This window comes from Dicentrarchus labrax, unplaced genomic scaffold, assembly GCF_905237075.1.
Source record: "Dicentrarchus labrax unplaced genomic scaffold, dlabrax2021, whole genome shotgun sequence".
Lineage (NCBI taxonomy): Eukaryota > Metazoa > Chordata > Actinopteri > Moronidae > Dicentrarchus > Dicentrarchus labrax.
In genome coordinates this window covers 26,001,064-26,018,107 of record NW_026136707.1, presented here as the reverse complement: position 1 = coordinate 26,018,107, position 17,044 = coordinate 26,001,064, and the positions used below count along the sequence as shown (strand labels likewise).

At 40.2% G+C, this 17,044-nt stretch overlaps 1 protein-coding gene across 14 annotated transcripts in view; it reads right to left on the bottom strand.

Annotated features, from left to right (window-relative positions):
• Positions 1-17,044, bottom strand: part of adgrb1a (adhesion G protein-coupled receptor B1a) — a 161,807-nt gene that overhangs the window by 42,374 nt on the left and 102,389 nt on the right. For all 14 annotated transcript variants that reach the window (XM_051407240.1, XM_051407241.1, XM_051407235.1 and 11 more), the window contains 3 exons: positions 13,678-13,753; positions 9,749-9,851; positions 9,586-9,629 (listed from right to left, as the gene is read on the bottom strand). In XM_051407240.1, coding sequence (XP_051263200.1) covers positions 9,586-9,629; positions 9,749-9,851; positions 13,678-13,753 — 223 coding nt within the window. The remainder of the gene's footprint in view (positions 1-9,585; positions 9,630-9,748; positions 9,852-13,677; positions 13,754-17,044) is intronic.

Sequence of the window (17,044 nt, the reverse complement as noted above, 5' to 3'; positions counted from 1 at the left end):
AGTTGGTAAGCCTGTCTAAAAAAAAGTGAGTTTATGATGTGGTGCTGACTGATTGTGGGAATGGCATGGTACAACCATGGTGACCTGCTCCAGTCAATGAAAGCACTCTTATTTCATTTTTATATTTATTTTTGTAGTGAATTTAACAAAGACAAAGACTGAAAACGTACTCTGCACGAGAAACTGCGTTTCTATGGCAACAATCAATCACACTTGCGGACAGCTGACTGCAGATCATATTATATGGCAGGAAAAAAATTCAAAAACAGTGTTAATTAGTTGCGTGAGCAATGGCTGCATTCCATTTAGGCATACCACTTTCAGGCTGGCTTTAATGGAATGGAGCCATCGCTAGTGTTGTTGATTACACCTGTGCTCTTCCTGTGATATAACAGGTCATTTGGACCCAGCCCCCAATGTCAGTACCATGTTAAGCCTTTGACGTGTATTATTGCCTTTAGGAAACTGTAAAGTGTGAAGATGTATAGTATAACGCCTAGACTAAGATGATGAACAGTGGTTGATATAGAATAGGGACACAGCCTGCCGTTCAGCAAGCCATCAAGCATTCACTTTGTGCACTGAAGGTCGGAGTAAAGGCTTTATTGCATGTTTTGTTGGTGAATCAAAGCAGCTGGAGGGTTTGGTAATTTGACACTTCTCGCAATTAGACAGAAAACCGCCATTTGACACAGGCTGGCCTTACATTAATCTGCTTCAGTGCACAGAGAAAATTAAGCAAATAAGTCAAGATTGATGAAAAAGCAACCGGGTGTTATGAATTAACAACAGGCAGCAACAGGCGACAGACTTCAATTCTCCTCGTGCAAATTTTCATCCGCTTGATTGACTTGAATTTACATCGACTTGATTGAGCGGCACGCGGGTTTTGACTCAAAGTTGTACTCCGGCCATGGAATCCAAATTAATTTGTCAGGCGCTGACAATAGCAACCACTTGAGATGTCAATCATGGAGCTGCTTTTTTGAAAGCTGGGAGGAATCTATAGACTGAATCCAGGCCTCACATAGACTAATCAAATAAGGGCTAAAGCCACCAGTAGATTTTTTACGTAAATAGGGCTGACTCATTCATTCTTTTTTTTCTCTAACTTTACAGTAACTGGCTACATGGGAGTGTGACAGTCACTGTAGTGCAAATAATTCTGGGAGTATTCTGCAGTGATTATATCATATCATCAATGTGATGATGATGCATCCTTTACACAGCACATGCTGGTGTGTAATCATCATTTCCTCTTAATGGAGCAGTTTGTGATTGGATTGTTTGTGAAAGTGTGGCTTCTTGAATTCTGAATGAAGTTTGAACAGGTGTGACACAGCACTGATATGTGAGGTGGCCAGTTGTCAAAACATGACCCGAAGGCACATCTCTCTCTTCCAGTTTTACTATGACAAGCACCCAGAGTGCAGGTTTATTATTCTGCATCATTTTAAACATCAAGTCCAATTTAACTGCCAAAGAGCACAGTTGTGTCTGCTGCCTCTCCAGACAGTGTGCCGATGTCAACTGAATGTATGAGCTTTCCCAGAAATGTACTACTCTTTTGATTGACTCTTCCCAAGTCCTGCCCCTTTTTGCTCTGTGCTCCAATAACAGTTGAGCAAGCCTCGGCCAGAGCCTCAGCCAACTTTCTCTTGGATTGGTGAGGTTCTTCCATCTTTGATAGATGGAAATCCCACTTGAGGGGGCATTCCAATGGACATTTTCGATTGGGAACTCAGAAATCCCATCTTCCCAGGACAAATGCACCACTGGTACAGGAAAGGGAAAAGTTGACTGTGGTTTTGACTGAGGCTTGCTCAACTGTTGAGCGCATAGCAAAAAGGGGCGGGGCTTAGGAAGGGTCACTGCTAGACTAGCAACTATAGTTAGTGCACAGGTCAGATGAACTTGCCAAATAAGAAATTTGTCTACAGGTAAACACCCAAGTCAACACATATGAAGGACAAAGTCTAATTAATGATCATGTTTTACTTGGGTTTAAATGGAGCAGCTCTTTCAGGAAGCTGTCTCTGTTTTTCTAGAATTACTGCTACACAGTCCTTTCCAGGAAGCTTTCTAGGAAATAATTAGGAACTTATAAAGATTAAAAACAGATCCATAAAGTAAAGCATTACAGCTTCTGTTAATATTTACTATCCTGGAAATAACTACAAACACAAAAGACGGCATGCAAAACAATACTAAACAATTCTGTTTGAAGACCACTTCTGAAAGTCTTTCAGTGGACGTTGGTGTTCAGTTGGGTTGAGAGCTGTGAAAGCCATAACATATGATTCACATCATTTTCATACAAAGCATTCAGTGAACCCTGTGACCTGTATGGAAGAATGCTGTTTCTGTTTAATCACGGTTTCTCTTCAATTTGTTCGCTGTGACAACACCCCAACAACAGCAACAACCTTTTAGAACAGAAAGAACATTTAACAGTCCCACCCTCACACATCCATTGGTCTCATAACATAAGACAGAAATAGACTACAGACTGTGAGGGTGTGTGTGTTAGCCCCATGAGGTGACTCAGTGCTGACATTAGCACATCACCTCTAACAGAAATCCAATATATTAGGACTCAGTGCAGTTTCTCTGTACTGCTGACGTGATTAGGCCTCTCTGTGAGCCGCACAGTGGCCTGCAGACAGTCTTGCCCCACCGTCTAATTGGATAATTTAGGTGCTGGTCCAGCAGCCCTGCATGGAAGAATGTCCTCTGCCAAGAACGGGCCACATGGATGAAAAGCAGTCTGCCAGCATAGAGGAAATATATAAATACGGGCTCTTATGTAGACAGCAAAAGGAGGAGAGCTCCTGCTTGATTGTCACTGGCTGGGTTACAAGCTCATGTATACTTGCAGGGATTATCTTTGATACAACTAAATTCAAATATTAAGACTAAATGTGTTGGATGTTGGACTTTGAAGATATTTCACAAACGCTGTTTTAAAATGACATTATCTATTGGTGTTTATGCACCCTGACTATGAGTCAGAACAGCTGATAAAAACGTGCATGCACCAATTTGACATGTATGAGTTGAATAGTCATGGGGAGTATGAAGCAGCCTGTGAAAATGAGCCTGATGATTTATAACAGAAACCCTGCTTTACGAACTGAGGACATGTCAAGTTGCATTATGGGAACTGCAGGATCCAGGCTTTTTGAAAGTTGACCCATATACTATAGGGACTTAAAGTCAGTATATCTCAGCTTCTGCCACTTCCACTTTGACTGTTCTATTTTTAAAGAAATCTATCTCTTTTAAAGTTTGAGGAAGTTGTTGCAGTAGCCATTTTTCACATTTCAACATAACAAGATTTACCCTTATTGGAAAATAAATGCAAGTTTAAAGGCTATCTACACACTCAAATTCTGCTAGAACCCTCCCTCCCATCAGTATTAAATGCAACAGAGGAGTGAAGGGCAACAGCCATATACTCAGCCTGTTCTCATTCGCAGGGAATCAAATACTGACTTTATTTTTCATTCTTTCATTCTCTTTGGCGTCTCCGTAAAGGATACATGGTACCCTTTAGCTTTAACTCCAGTGCAACTCATCCACATCAGATGATGTAATGTAAAAAGACCCTGCAAGGAGGAAGTCGGGGTGGATTAATGGGTCAAACACAAACATCTAGCACCTGGGGTTTGTGATCTGTGTGAGACCAAAAGTTGAATTATTTGTTATGTAAGTGAAAAACAAACATGACTTGTTGCAGCAGTAATGGCAACATGACTTGCATCACGTAACTCAACAAACCAAGACCTTTTCCTAAACCTAACCAAGTAGTTTTGTTACCTAAACCTAACCAAACAATGAGTTTCGCACTAAAGGGTACATTGTGCATTTGTGTGAGCTGCCGAGGGGGTGTGACAAAGCATCATGCCTATTTGGTCAATTTGGGGAAGGGGCACAGCATTCAGCTGCACCGAACTTTAAAATCCAAACGGATATTTAAAGCTAAGTTTGCGAATACAAATTTGCAGATAAACACCATTCTGAAAATGAATAAACCAACACCTGTTTGGTTGATATTTCTTGCATTGCACCAAAAGAAAAGCATAAGTTAGGTAATTTATCATGCTTAGGTAGTTTCATAAAAAATGGTTTTAGTGGTTTTAATCGAGATGTTGTCAGTTTGTTTTGGAGAAACCTCCTGAGCCATGGACAATTAAAGAATCCTAACCGGGAGAAGCTGACTGCAATGACGACAATTGTGAAGACAACAACTCCCATGATCCCACGCTACTTTACAACGTCATAAAACTCGTCAACTTGTTATTGTTTTGACGTGAGAGACCCCCTAGGGTCAGAAACTATATAGTGTATGTTTAAAATGATTTGAAAAGCTGATCACAACTGGAAGTTGGATATATCATGTCATCTTTTTAAATGAGAGGATGCATCAGTAAAGCATGTGAAGTTGATTCAGCTGGATAGTGATTAGATACTGAGGGGAACACTTTCAGAAATTAACTCTGGCACATGATGCTCTGTCAGATAACATTTCCAGGGTATTTATCAGCGTCCTGCGCTCTAAAGCAGCCGGTGAGTTGGCTGGCACATGGATTAGCATGCTCTGAATATAAAAACAAGAATGCTCCCTGTAATGCAGCCTCTTTCTATTTAGAAGTACCTGTAAACAAACGTGCCCCCTGCCCCCCGAACTTCACCTCCTCCTCTATAATTGTATTGCCGTAATTGATGAAAAGTCCACAGTGGTCAGATCCAGCGTCTTTGATGAATTGAGGCAGCTCTTCAACATCAGCACCGACTCTGTAAACCAACTGAGACAGCGAGGGTTGATTTGTATGATCAGCAGCGAGGCTAGTTAGCGACTGCAGTCTGGTAAACAATGTCTGGCCTACGCAGGCACAAATACCTCACTCCTCTGAATCGATCTATAAAAAACTATTTTGACCTGCCTTGTAGTGAGTGCTTGACGTCATGTAAGTTTGTGTTCTGTATGTACATTGAAGCACCATTTGAAGTTTTAACCGCTGACAGATTTAATGCAATATTGCAGGGCTGCTGTCTGTAAGCAGCACTGACAGCAGCACGTGGATGATGAGGGGAAGTGGCAAAGTGAGTTCATAATGCACAGACTGGGTTTGAATTTTGGTCTTACTGAAGTTTTTGTTTTAGTAAACAACCATTTCTGTATCAGTACTGGCTGGAGTAGTATAGATGACCCACAATTGCAATAGGGGTGTAAGAAAATATAGAAAATTATTGTATCGTGATATTTTGTTTAGTGATATTATATCGATTCTCAAAAACCTGTAACCCCTGTATCGTGATACGTATCTTATCACCAGACTCTTGCAAATAAACAGCTCTAATTTTCAAATGTTTTTTTTCAGCCATAGCAAGTAAGTCTTGAATGAATGATGGTGACAACAATATGTGAATTTGGTAGTAGAGTCTCAATAATAAGGCACATCAAAGAATAGGATATGACTAAAAGTCATTGGGCTTGTATAACAATTTTAGCACTAACAAGAGCTCAACAGTGACGGCACACTTTAAAATAAAAAGGTAAAATTACCGTTCTCTGTAGAGATCCTTTCCATCAGACACTTATACCAATACCAATCTGAACCTGTCGTGGACGTACTTTGACTGGTGCATTTCTCCCCAAGGATTAGCTAACATTACATGGCAGAGTTGGTGATTGTTGGGAGGAAGACTGTGGAAAGCCTTGGTGAGTTTTGTTTCAGTCAGGTTTTAAGCGTGTTTTATAATGTTTTATCTAATGTTTTAATGTTGTCAATAGAGTCTGGTTGGCTGTAGTGCCCATTGTTTTGGTACGAAATCAGGGTTTCCCGCAGCACTTTGCAGCTAAGGCTGCCGCCTTAGCAAAACACGCCTGCCACCTTAACTACGTCGTCAAAAAAAAAAAAAAAAAAAAAAGTAGGCCGAGTGATATGAGCAATGAGAGCGATATCCGCCGTGTTACTCTATCCTGTTTTCTCCCTTTCATTCCAAACCGTGACCGATGCCAGTCTCCCTTCTCCGCAGAACGCATTAAAAAAATAATGAAAAACATGCCATGACTCGGAAAATAATCACTTTTTATAATCTTTAAATATGTGATATGCCTCCGAATTGTGTGATGCGTCCGAACATCGGTATCTGGTGGTTGTCATCACGCTATCTATTGTTCGCCAAACATTCTACAACATTCTTTATCCGGGTAAAAAGGAAACATTTAACAACATAGTTGCGTCTACATGTGGTTGTCTTATAGCTATATGTTTGATGACTGCACATGATTTTTTTTCTCGCATTGTACACAGCCAAATGGACAGAAAAATACAACCAAAAATTGCGGGCTTCTTCGTGTAACGAAGCAGGCCTACCTCACCAACTGCCCCCCCCAGTCTGACGGCCCACCACCTTGACTAACACATTTCCTGCGGGAAACCCTGGAAATATTGGTGCAACATCTAGTGGCAAAGCAATTTTATATTTATAATGTTTATATTATAATGTATTTTTAGTGTAACTTTCAAATGAATTCAAACTAATTGTGCTGGATCACGCACCACCTTCACTTCATATCTTGTTTCAATCTTTATCGCGAAGGGGCTCCGTGTGACCAAGACAGTTTTGTGTTAATAAAGGTATCACATTCCCCAAAAATGTCTATGAAAACCAAGAAGTATTATGGAAAAGCTTCCCAGCAGGATAATCTACTAGACACCCATATGAGAGTGTTAGAATTATCAGGTTTTCTCTCAGGCTGCACTCTCACTCTTCAGGGCAACAGCAGCTTGATGCCAAATCACATTTAGCTCAAGTATTTTTAGTACATCAGGTAAGACATACTGTAAACAAAATTAAGTAATAATGTCAGTGTGAGTGAGAGTGAGAAAGACAGAAAGAAGCTGCTGATGTTCTTATTATTGATTTCAGAGAGATTAAAGTGTGGTGCAAGTGAAGACCCAGGCTGCTTCACAGCTCTTATCAATGTGACAACGACGCCTCCTCAGATTCCAATTTCTCTCCCAAATATTAACTCATTAATCATAGCTGCTGTCCAAGATGGATTTTAATTTTGCATAGAACACGTCTCCACCCAGCCCCAACCCCCAACCCCACAGCCAAACACAAGGAGATTAGATTCTTTGTCCTTGCTGTGTTTCTGTCATTGTGTCTCCTTCTATGTCGTCTCTTGTGCCTGTTGATGGTAGTTACATCCAGAGGTCAACGCATTAAACTTTCATAATGTATCTTGGTAACATTGTCATTAAACCAGCTTCTGACACGGGTTTGAACTAATAGAAACCATATGTACCATCAATTGTTAGATATATTCAAATAATGAGCAAGACCTTAAAATAAAGTGTGGGTATAAACCACTTGGGGTAGTGAAACTACCTCTATTATAGTAAATGTGGTCAATTTAATGTACATTTCCACAGCACTAACTAACCAATCTGTCACTCTGAATTTCAACTATTGAATTCCAATAACTTCTACTATACTCTCTTTGCAATCTGTGTAAAGCTACTGTTCATGAATCTCAACACTTCCTGCAGCTACCGTAAAATAAAAGCTGTCCAGAAAATCTAGGGACTGTGCCCTACATATGCTGCAGTACTGGAAAGCTTTTAATTTGTCTGTGCAGGAAGTGTTGAGTTTCATCGCTATAAGCTAATCAAAAATAAGGCAAGGCTGACTTAAATACTATCTGTACACTAAAGGTTCAGTGTGTAACACTGAGGAGGATCTATTGTCAGAAATGGAATATAATATTCATAGGTATGTTTTCATTAGTGAATAATCCCCTGAAAATAAGAATCATTGTGTTTTTGTTACCTTAGAATGAATGAAGCTGTTTCTATCTACAGAGGGAGCAGGTGCTCTTCTACAGGGTTTGACACGACAATAGCATAAGGCACAAGCTAATGGCAATGCACAGAGAACTTTTAATATGTCTCTGCAGGAAGGGTTTCAGACTATAGAACAAGCTATATTTATGTAGTGAATGACACGGTATTCTTTTAGTTTAAGCCTGGTTCCATCCACAGTTGGGGTAAATTCAAGAGTTTATGATAGTTCGGAATTTCACATCACAGTGCTGATAGCAGAAGTATAAATGACTGTGGTGTCTATTTATTTATATATTTAAGTAAAAAGTATACTTTATACTTTTTCATTGTTAGGGCAGGCTGTCATATTAACATCTTTTCAATTTCTCAATATTTACTCTCTCTCTTCTTTTCCCCAAATTTTCTGTCTCTAAGTTTTACTCTCTCTTGCTCCAGGTCTCTATGTGGCAAGCCAAACTTTTTTTAATCTCTTGACTGAGGCCATGAATGTTCTGCTCTCCGTCTATGTGGCACAAGTGTTCACACCCATCTAAATGCAAATGTCCAAACCTGCATTGCAATAAGGCTGCAAAATGTTTGCCTCTTTCTTTCTCCTTCTCTCTTTCCCTTGCTCAGTGCTCACGCACTAACATGCTTCTGCAATTTTCTTGTCTTAAACAAATAGGGCACTTAAAAGCAAGGAGCAAATGAGCAGTGCTTTGAATCTGGCCACAGAAGCAGTAAAACTGAACTGTTCAATATGTATGTTTTACTCCTTTTCTGTCATGCTTGCCACTCTCTCTCTCAGTAGACTCTGAACTGCTCTCTATCTTACTTTGATGTGTGTGCGTGGGCTGGGAGGGGGAGCAAAGCTGTGAGCGACACTTTTAATTTTCCACATGCTGCATCAGTGTCGTAGCAGTGATAGCGTGGGGTTAGCGTTTTCCCAGACAAGAGCTGTGGAGCTGTCCAACACACTCAGCACCTTTCTCTGGGGAGCAGTGCACTGACTTTGTCAAGATAAAAAGAAATGTACCTACTGTGGCCAGCCATGGAACTTTCAGAGGGAACATGGGGTCTTTAAAACATCCAATTGGAGTAGCAGGAACTACCTTATATGCTACGTCTATATGGGTTTGCCAGTATTCTGTTGAATCATTACAAATGGGATCTGGATCTCTCAGTGTCAACTCAGCTTGCCAGAATGATTCAGTCTGACTGGTTGTCTATAGGGCGTATTAATCTGGTATGAGATAATTTGAACAGATGATGTTTATTAACCATAAAATAAAAAAAACTGAAAACTGGCCATGTGTTCAATGTTCAAAACTAGTCTGAGCTCAGTTTCTTGTGGAATATTTGTGGAAGGAACATATCTGATGTTTTTTATCTCACCAGTGAAGGGTTAGTTTTCTAAAAATCTTTAGAAAATTCTTTGGACCTAAGTGTTGAATGGCTAGTTATAAATATTAGCTACTGGAAGCATTAAAGGAGTACTCCATGGTGCACTTCCATAAAGTTGAGGATTCACCAAAGTTAGATTTAAAAAGATGTGCTGTAATGGCTAAAATATCCTGATGCTGAGTTCCTAGTATGGGGCAAGTTCCCAAAAAGCTGGGTCCTATTTTTTCCAGAATACAATCAATATTATCTTGGATCAGTTTACAAAGAGTCATATCAATCCAGGTCCACCCATATAGCAGGTTATGGTGCGAGCATGACAAATCAACAATATAGTGGACCTTACCTGTCGCTCTCGTCCCAGGATATACAGGTCTGGTTGGTAGTGCCCTAATGGATGGGGAACATAAACATCACATGATCACCAGAATCATGAAACAGTACCAGTGACAGAACATAACATCAATAGCTTGATATTGGAACATTGCATTAAGACAAAAGTCACTCACGTTAAACAGGTGGGAAAACTCAACTACAACTGAAGCAGAGAGGGAAGCAGGGGTGGGCTTGATTGTCACTGACAAAACCTTGGAGTTGAGGACTGTGTTGTTCCTGGAGGGAGAAAAAGAAAAACATCAGTGGCTAGCCACTTTGGGCTTTGGGCTAAATGCTAGCATAAGCTGAAAAATGACAATGTTAACATGATGTTTAACAGGTTCACCATCATAATGTTTTAACTTATTTGTTATTTGCTAATTAGCAGAACACAAAATGGCACTAGATTAAAAGTCACAAGAAAAGTCAGAGGATCACCCAAGTCATAATGGCACATTGTCTGGGAACCATGAATATCTGTTCCAAATTGCTGATAAATCTAGTAGATTCACTAAATACTGTACGTTAAAACTTTGACCTACTGGAAATCACCAACATCATACCATTGGGACCATGACTGTACCAAACTTTGTGGAAATCCATCCAAAAACTGCTTTAATATTTGACTATAAATACATATAAATAGGACATTGACAAAATCACTAGGATACATAATTTGGGAACCTTAAAAATGAATCCGTCTTGTAGATAGATATCTTACATCATAATTGAAAAACTTTGACATATCTGTACCAAATTTCGTGGCAATTCATTCAACAGTTAATGAGGCATTTCAGTCAAAACTACCTGTCCACTGTTTGTGTACACAATGCCAGTTTCCAATGACTACTTCCCCGATATTTACGTTGGATGAAATCAGTGGACTAACCAACTGACAGACATGCATATTACATACTAAACTTTTTGGGATAACTGATTGAGGAACATTTGGATTGCAAACAATGACGTCCATTGAAGATCCTATAAAAGGCCACATGTACCACAAGGGAGATTTGAAAGGACAGACTGACATTGCTGCTTTAGCAAAGGTCACACACCTGTCACAAAACGATAAAGCATTTCATTAGAACCACTTAAAACAGTAACAGTTCATGCACAGTCTGCTTATAAATAAGGATCGAAATCACATGAGCCTCAATAGCTCAATCAACAATAAAACATGTAACAGATTACTGACCCATCTGCCTCTGATGAGCTCGCCAGTCTTTGTGCTTTGCTTCAGAGCAAACATATCCTACCTGCTAAGTAAACCCTAAAGAGGCTAGAGTTTTTTTTTCTCGCATCTGAAGCAGTTCACATTGTTTTTCAATAGCTTATCTTTTACATTACATTTTACATTCTCTCTGCCTGTTTAGTATGCATTGCAATTTCTGCTTTTCATGGGTACTATCAATCACGTGGAATGAGACAATCAGAAAAAAGTGAATTGCTACTGGAAGTACTGACACCCAAAGCTTCCAGCCGGCCAAGCATGTTCAACAGCCCATGCTCTGTTTTCTAGTTCTTCACACCATCACTGTATCCTCTATGCACAATCGCCCTCTCACCATTCCAAAACACAATCAGTCAACTTAAATGTTTGTGTCATCTAGTCTCTTGCCTCAAACTCATCTCCTTTTCTTTGAGAGGGGGATCAAATGCAGAAATGGAAAAGAGACAAGAATGAAAAGAAGAAGAGTGAAGAGGAGCTGAGAAACATGGAGAGGAGCAGCAATCCAAAGATTCACAACAAACATGTGGGAGGACTGGAGAGAGTATGAGGGTCTGCTTCATTTCCCTGTTTCTGTGTGTTCCCAGTTTGTTATGTGCTTTTACCACATTATCATAATAGAGAGCTCCTTAACACAGCAACCACAGCTGTAGATAACCGGCTGTTATTCACAGAAGCATGCATGCATTCCAGTGTGCAAACACACATGTAATTATACATTGCTACATGTACGGTGCTGTGTTAAAATGTATGTTAATCCTCATGCGAGCAGCAACTTCTTCCAAGAAATCCCTTTACTCACGGAGATAAAAGACACACATGAGGCCACCCACTGTTAGCGTGCTTCTGTTTCTGCATCAAATCGTTGTTTTTCATTAAACTGGAAACATTGAATGCAGCACTGATGTTAAATGCCCCGACTCTGCAGTGACAATCCACAACAGTTTTGTAGTTAAACCTGGAATATGATTCAAGCGTTCTACAGCGTGAGTAATTTCAATGGTTAATAAAGGAAGTTTTAAACATTCCAATATTGTATAATCATTGTTGTCATTTGGTTAAATATGTGACTACATTCACACTTTTAAACTAATTGGGTGTTTTTTCATTAACAAGATGGCCAAAGTTGTTCACATTGGATTGGTTGGTGGAATTTTATATTCTAAGAATCCTCCTCTCACCTGGTTTGATAATGCTTGCCTTTCAGTTAAGTTTCAAGGATGGTCCTTGACTGGAGAACTTCTAAAAGTTCAAACAGATATATAGAATATAAGTATTTTAGCAGCTGATTTAACTTAACAGTGTGGCTGTGTGAATTTTGACTGTTGTACAAACAAAGGCAGAACTGGCATGACGGAGGTCAGGGTGGATGGGTCGAGAGTCAAAAGTAATTTTTGTCTCTTTCAACTACGACCAAATTTTGTCAAATCAGAGCATCTTTCCCTACTGAAGTCTGTCTTGTGCATTAAAGCTGCAGTACATGTGCACGTATAACTCTGCTAAGCCCCGCCCACTTAACCCTCAGCAAAGCAGAAGGAGCCGGCTGCCCTGTGAAACCACATGCCTGAGAGGGTGCCTTGCCAAGTTCCCAGTCCCCTCTCACCATAACCCGTCTTCTCAAAGACGCCCCTCAGGTGCTCTGTAGTCCCTGGACAGAGAGCCTTAGGCTTCTGAGGCAGCTGCGAAATGCGACACGTCTTACAAACAAACAGGTCTTTTCGACTCAACGGTACAAGCTCCATGGCATCGAACATAATAAGCCTGAAGCTTAGAGACTTGTCATGGCTCTGATTGGTTGTTTTAATTCGGCTGTGGTGGATTTTTTCAAATGGCTTTAGAAAGAAAACCTGATCATCTGTCTCATGTACTACAGACAAAATATAGTGACAGTTTCAGCAGATATCTTAAAAGGTTTTTTTATATTTTATGATGACAATGCTAACATCCTAATGTTTAGCAGGTATAATGTTTACCATGGCTAATAGCCTGTTAAGATTTTTATTAGCACTCAACAAAAGTACAGCAGATGTTGATGGGAATGCTTAGGGCATTTGGTCATAAACCAGTATAAGTAAAGGTCAGGGGATCACTAAACTGATTAAACTTCATTCTGAGGGGAGCATGCATGTATGTACAAAATCTCATGGTAATAGAGATATTTGGACCAAAGTGATGGACTGAGTGACAATGTTCACATATGATATAACCTCAAAGTTCTATTTTATCTAACATACAGTTTCATACAGGTAAGTGTTCCTAAAACCAACACAATCTGGAACATTGTTTAAGTACATTCTGATAAGTATTTGTAATCTGACACAATTGATATTATATGTTCCAGACAGTAGTTTGATACAATGATATTAATTAGATGTCCACTTTCCCAAACTTTCTTCTGATTGGTCTTCTAAGTTATTGTGTTATTTTCTATGACAACTGAACAAACTGCATCCATTGAAAGCTTTTTTATAATCAAAGCTGTACAATACATTTCGAAATGTTCCTTTAAAGTTTTCCTAGTACCTTGCATTGTACTACTAATGGTCAATGATCCTAGAATAGAAAGTCAAACCAATTGTGTTACATTCCTGTAAAGTAGTCCTCAAACCACGCCCTGAACCTGAACTGTAAAATACATTTGGTATCATTCTTGTAAACCTATCACATTCCCTGGCTTCCCTGTCTGAATACACCTTTCTGAATTCTCCTGATATGCAGTTTCATGACCAGAAGGAAACCTGAAATTGATAGAGTTTCGTGGCCGGAGGGAAACCTGGTTAACAATCGACAGAGTGCCTAATCTTGCAGTTGTAAAGCAGACAGCAGTCTTACCTCTGCAGAGTCAGAATGCTGCCCAGGTTCCGGTACAGAACAATGCCGGTCACAAACGTTGAGGACTCGTCTGAGTCTGTTGGAGGAGAAACAGAGGTACAGACACACACACAGACAGGAAGTGTTTAGGGAAGAGTTAGGAGAGACTGAATGGTTCAGTCCCTGTTAGTACAGTGGCCTGCTATAGAGGAGAATGCAGGTCAGCCATGCTGCCTGCACTCCTCCAGCCCCCAAGAGCTCTTTACACTAGAACTGGCCTACATGACTAGTCAGCTATAAACGCTGTCTCTTACACTGCTTTACAGTCACATACTCACACACACAGATACATGGATGCACAACTGACAGTGCTAATTTCCATAATCGCCATTGTGGCAGATAGTAGCAGCACAGCCTGACACTGTCCTCACCCTGGGAAAAAAACAAAACAGTGTTTGACTAAATTTCACTTCAGCAGTGGAGGAGTAGAGAAACTGGCTTGGCTAAAAAAGTGTCTTGAGTGTCTACACAGAAGTGCTTGTCAAATTATGGTGCAACTTTCTTAAGGGCTTCCCGTTAACTTAAACAGGTATTACCAATTATATGAATTAAGGTAGTGTTCCATTCACTGTAGCATTTAAGTTAGTCTCTACAAATTCAGCCATGGTTTGATTTGGTGGTTAAAGGGGGTACACGATCATGATAGTAGCCAGCTATGAGGTCACCCAGGTTTGGACCTTGGTAATTATTTAATTAAAAAAAGGTTAAATAAAAACAAAATCGCCACTATATACCTGTGAGTGATTAAAAGTATAGGGTCAGTCATTCTGGAAAAACAGTTTATTGTTGAGTCTCATTCCCAGGTTGCCAAATCCAGACATGTTAGTTTGGTGGCTCGAAGATGGAATTAAATATTGAGTCATCTGTATATGTCATCAACACTTGTTGTGTTGTGTGGCTTGCTCCAAGCCGATTTACCATAACCCAAAGTGTTGATTGATGTCACTCTCTAAATGCCTTAAAATGCATAGCTTTATACAATAGCCTTCATAGTATTCTCCCATCTAGTGGTGTTAAGATTCATGACCTAACTATTTCTAAAATTCTAGCTTTGGTCCTGAAAAGCAGTGTTTTTTTTTTGTTTTGTTTTAGCATTCCAGGTCCATGCTTCAGTGCCTTTATTTCCTTATGATTGCTACTAACATTTATCAGATTGTGCTTTTAGCAAGATCTGTGCATTACAACTATGATATAGTTGTAGTCAGAGAAAGATTATGGTTATGGAAAATAAAATGTGGTTAAGGTGTGGTTATAGGATACTAAACACTAAGGTTCTTATAAGTTTAATCAAATAAAACACATGGTTTGGACATGATTGTGGTTATGGTAACAAACGAAAAAAAAACTGTGGTCTTCCACATGAAAATCTGATGCGCGACAGATTGCTGCGTGGCTACAAGGGTTAGCATGGTCAATGTTGTCCTCTGCCCTTGTCTGAGATGGGGCATGTATGGGGACAATAAACAAACATGGGTGAACACACCAGTGTATGCAGACACCTACACTTTTTTGGATCTCCCTTTAGAAAGTGTATTTCATTGGTACTGGATTTAAATCTTGACCTATGGAATCGTCCAAAATGAATATACTTCCTATGATACTAGGCTAAAATCACACATGTATCAACTGCAAAGGGCAGCGAGCACAGTTTGAGTGGCTACTCTGTCAGAAATACAACGCAAGAGCAACTTTACAGCTGTGTTTACAGCCCGGCCAAACATATGTGGCCCAAGAGGATTCATAATGCATATATATATATAATGCATTTATTTACTGAAGAGGATAGACAACAATGTCATGCCACATGTTAGTGCTGAATTTATGATCTAAATGCACCGACACCAGCTGTTGTCTTCTTCATCAGCTCCAGTGAGTGCATTTATCTTTTCCCAAGAATCCCTTGTGTAAGTCCACAATTTGACAACAAAAAGTATAGTGATTACACTTACACAATGATTACGGAATTACACTTAATGGCTATTGCTGAAAAAATAGTATGATAAAGAACTAGCGTGTGATTTAAGGAGTTTATCTCTGCAGGATTCACTTGTGTATAGTGTCAGCAGAAGGAAGATTAGGGGTCACCAAAGACAGTAGGATCCAATAAAAATGTCATTAAATGAAAATATCTTGTTCTGAAAGTGCTGGACAGAGAACAGTGATCCCAAAGAACGTGCAACTCAGCAAACAAACTTTTTTCTTCACTTCAAGAAGAGAGCAAGAAGTGACACTTTGAACTTGAGTGAGTCAGGGCTTTGGGTCTACATCATTTTACCCTCAGGTCACCCAGTGCTCTGGCTGCACGGTCACTGAGCGGCACATGAGAGAGATCAGCCAAACACAAAAGACCTCCAGAACCCACGGTAGGACATCTATTGGCTGATATTTATCTGTGCAGCTGTACGTGCAGCTCTCTGTGGGTGAGCTCCCCCTGCTGCAGTTAAGGGACGGCAGAAAAGTGCCAGCATCGGAAGAAATTTGTCAAAAACTTGACTGCTGGACTACATGAAGGCACAGACAGGCCCGGGGCGAGGAGAAGCCTTCTCTTTCCGGCTGCAGTGTCAAAGGCTGAAAAAAACACAACTCCATCTGCCGGGCCATCTGAAGACATCCAGTTCTTCTGCTCCAGCACACTACATGGCAGCCTGAGAGCACGTAGTGCCTAGTGTGCCAGGCAGCAGGCAGAGGCTGTAGCTCCCAGGCAACAGCTGAGCTCCCATGGGCATCAGGGGGGAACGGAGCAAGACGTGTGTGTGTCTGTGTGTGAGGGGGATGAAGTATTATGTGTCCTGCTCATCCACTCTTTGGCTGGCCAAGCCAATATGCTCAGCCAGATTGTCTGTGCCCAACAAGAGCGAGCCTGGAGGGACTTTAACCAGTGATTCAATAAGTCATATGTCTGTGTGTGAGAGCTGAAACAGTTCATAGCCAACTACCTGTCAATGTACATTTGTTTGTATGATTTATCTACTGAATGTTTGTTTGCATATGTTGCAGTGTGATTATGCACATGCATTTAGTCATGCCTAGACTTTCGCACTCACATGGCTTTACATCATATAATGAACAGGTCAAAGCTACAATTTATAACACAAGGATAAAATGAAATGCATACTATGGCTTGGTTTAATCCCTGCTTCAACACACCTCTGTTTGCGAAGAGGGTTTGTCATACTGGGGGCTCTTCTCAACCTGTTATTGGTGATAGGACCTTGACTAGAAAACCCTCTAACAGCGAGTGTGCACTTACCTGATATACTCCATTACCTACTTACAGCAACACACATCCCAGGAATGGAGTAAACATCATACAAATTTAACTTGCGTC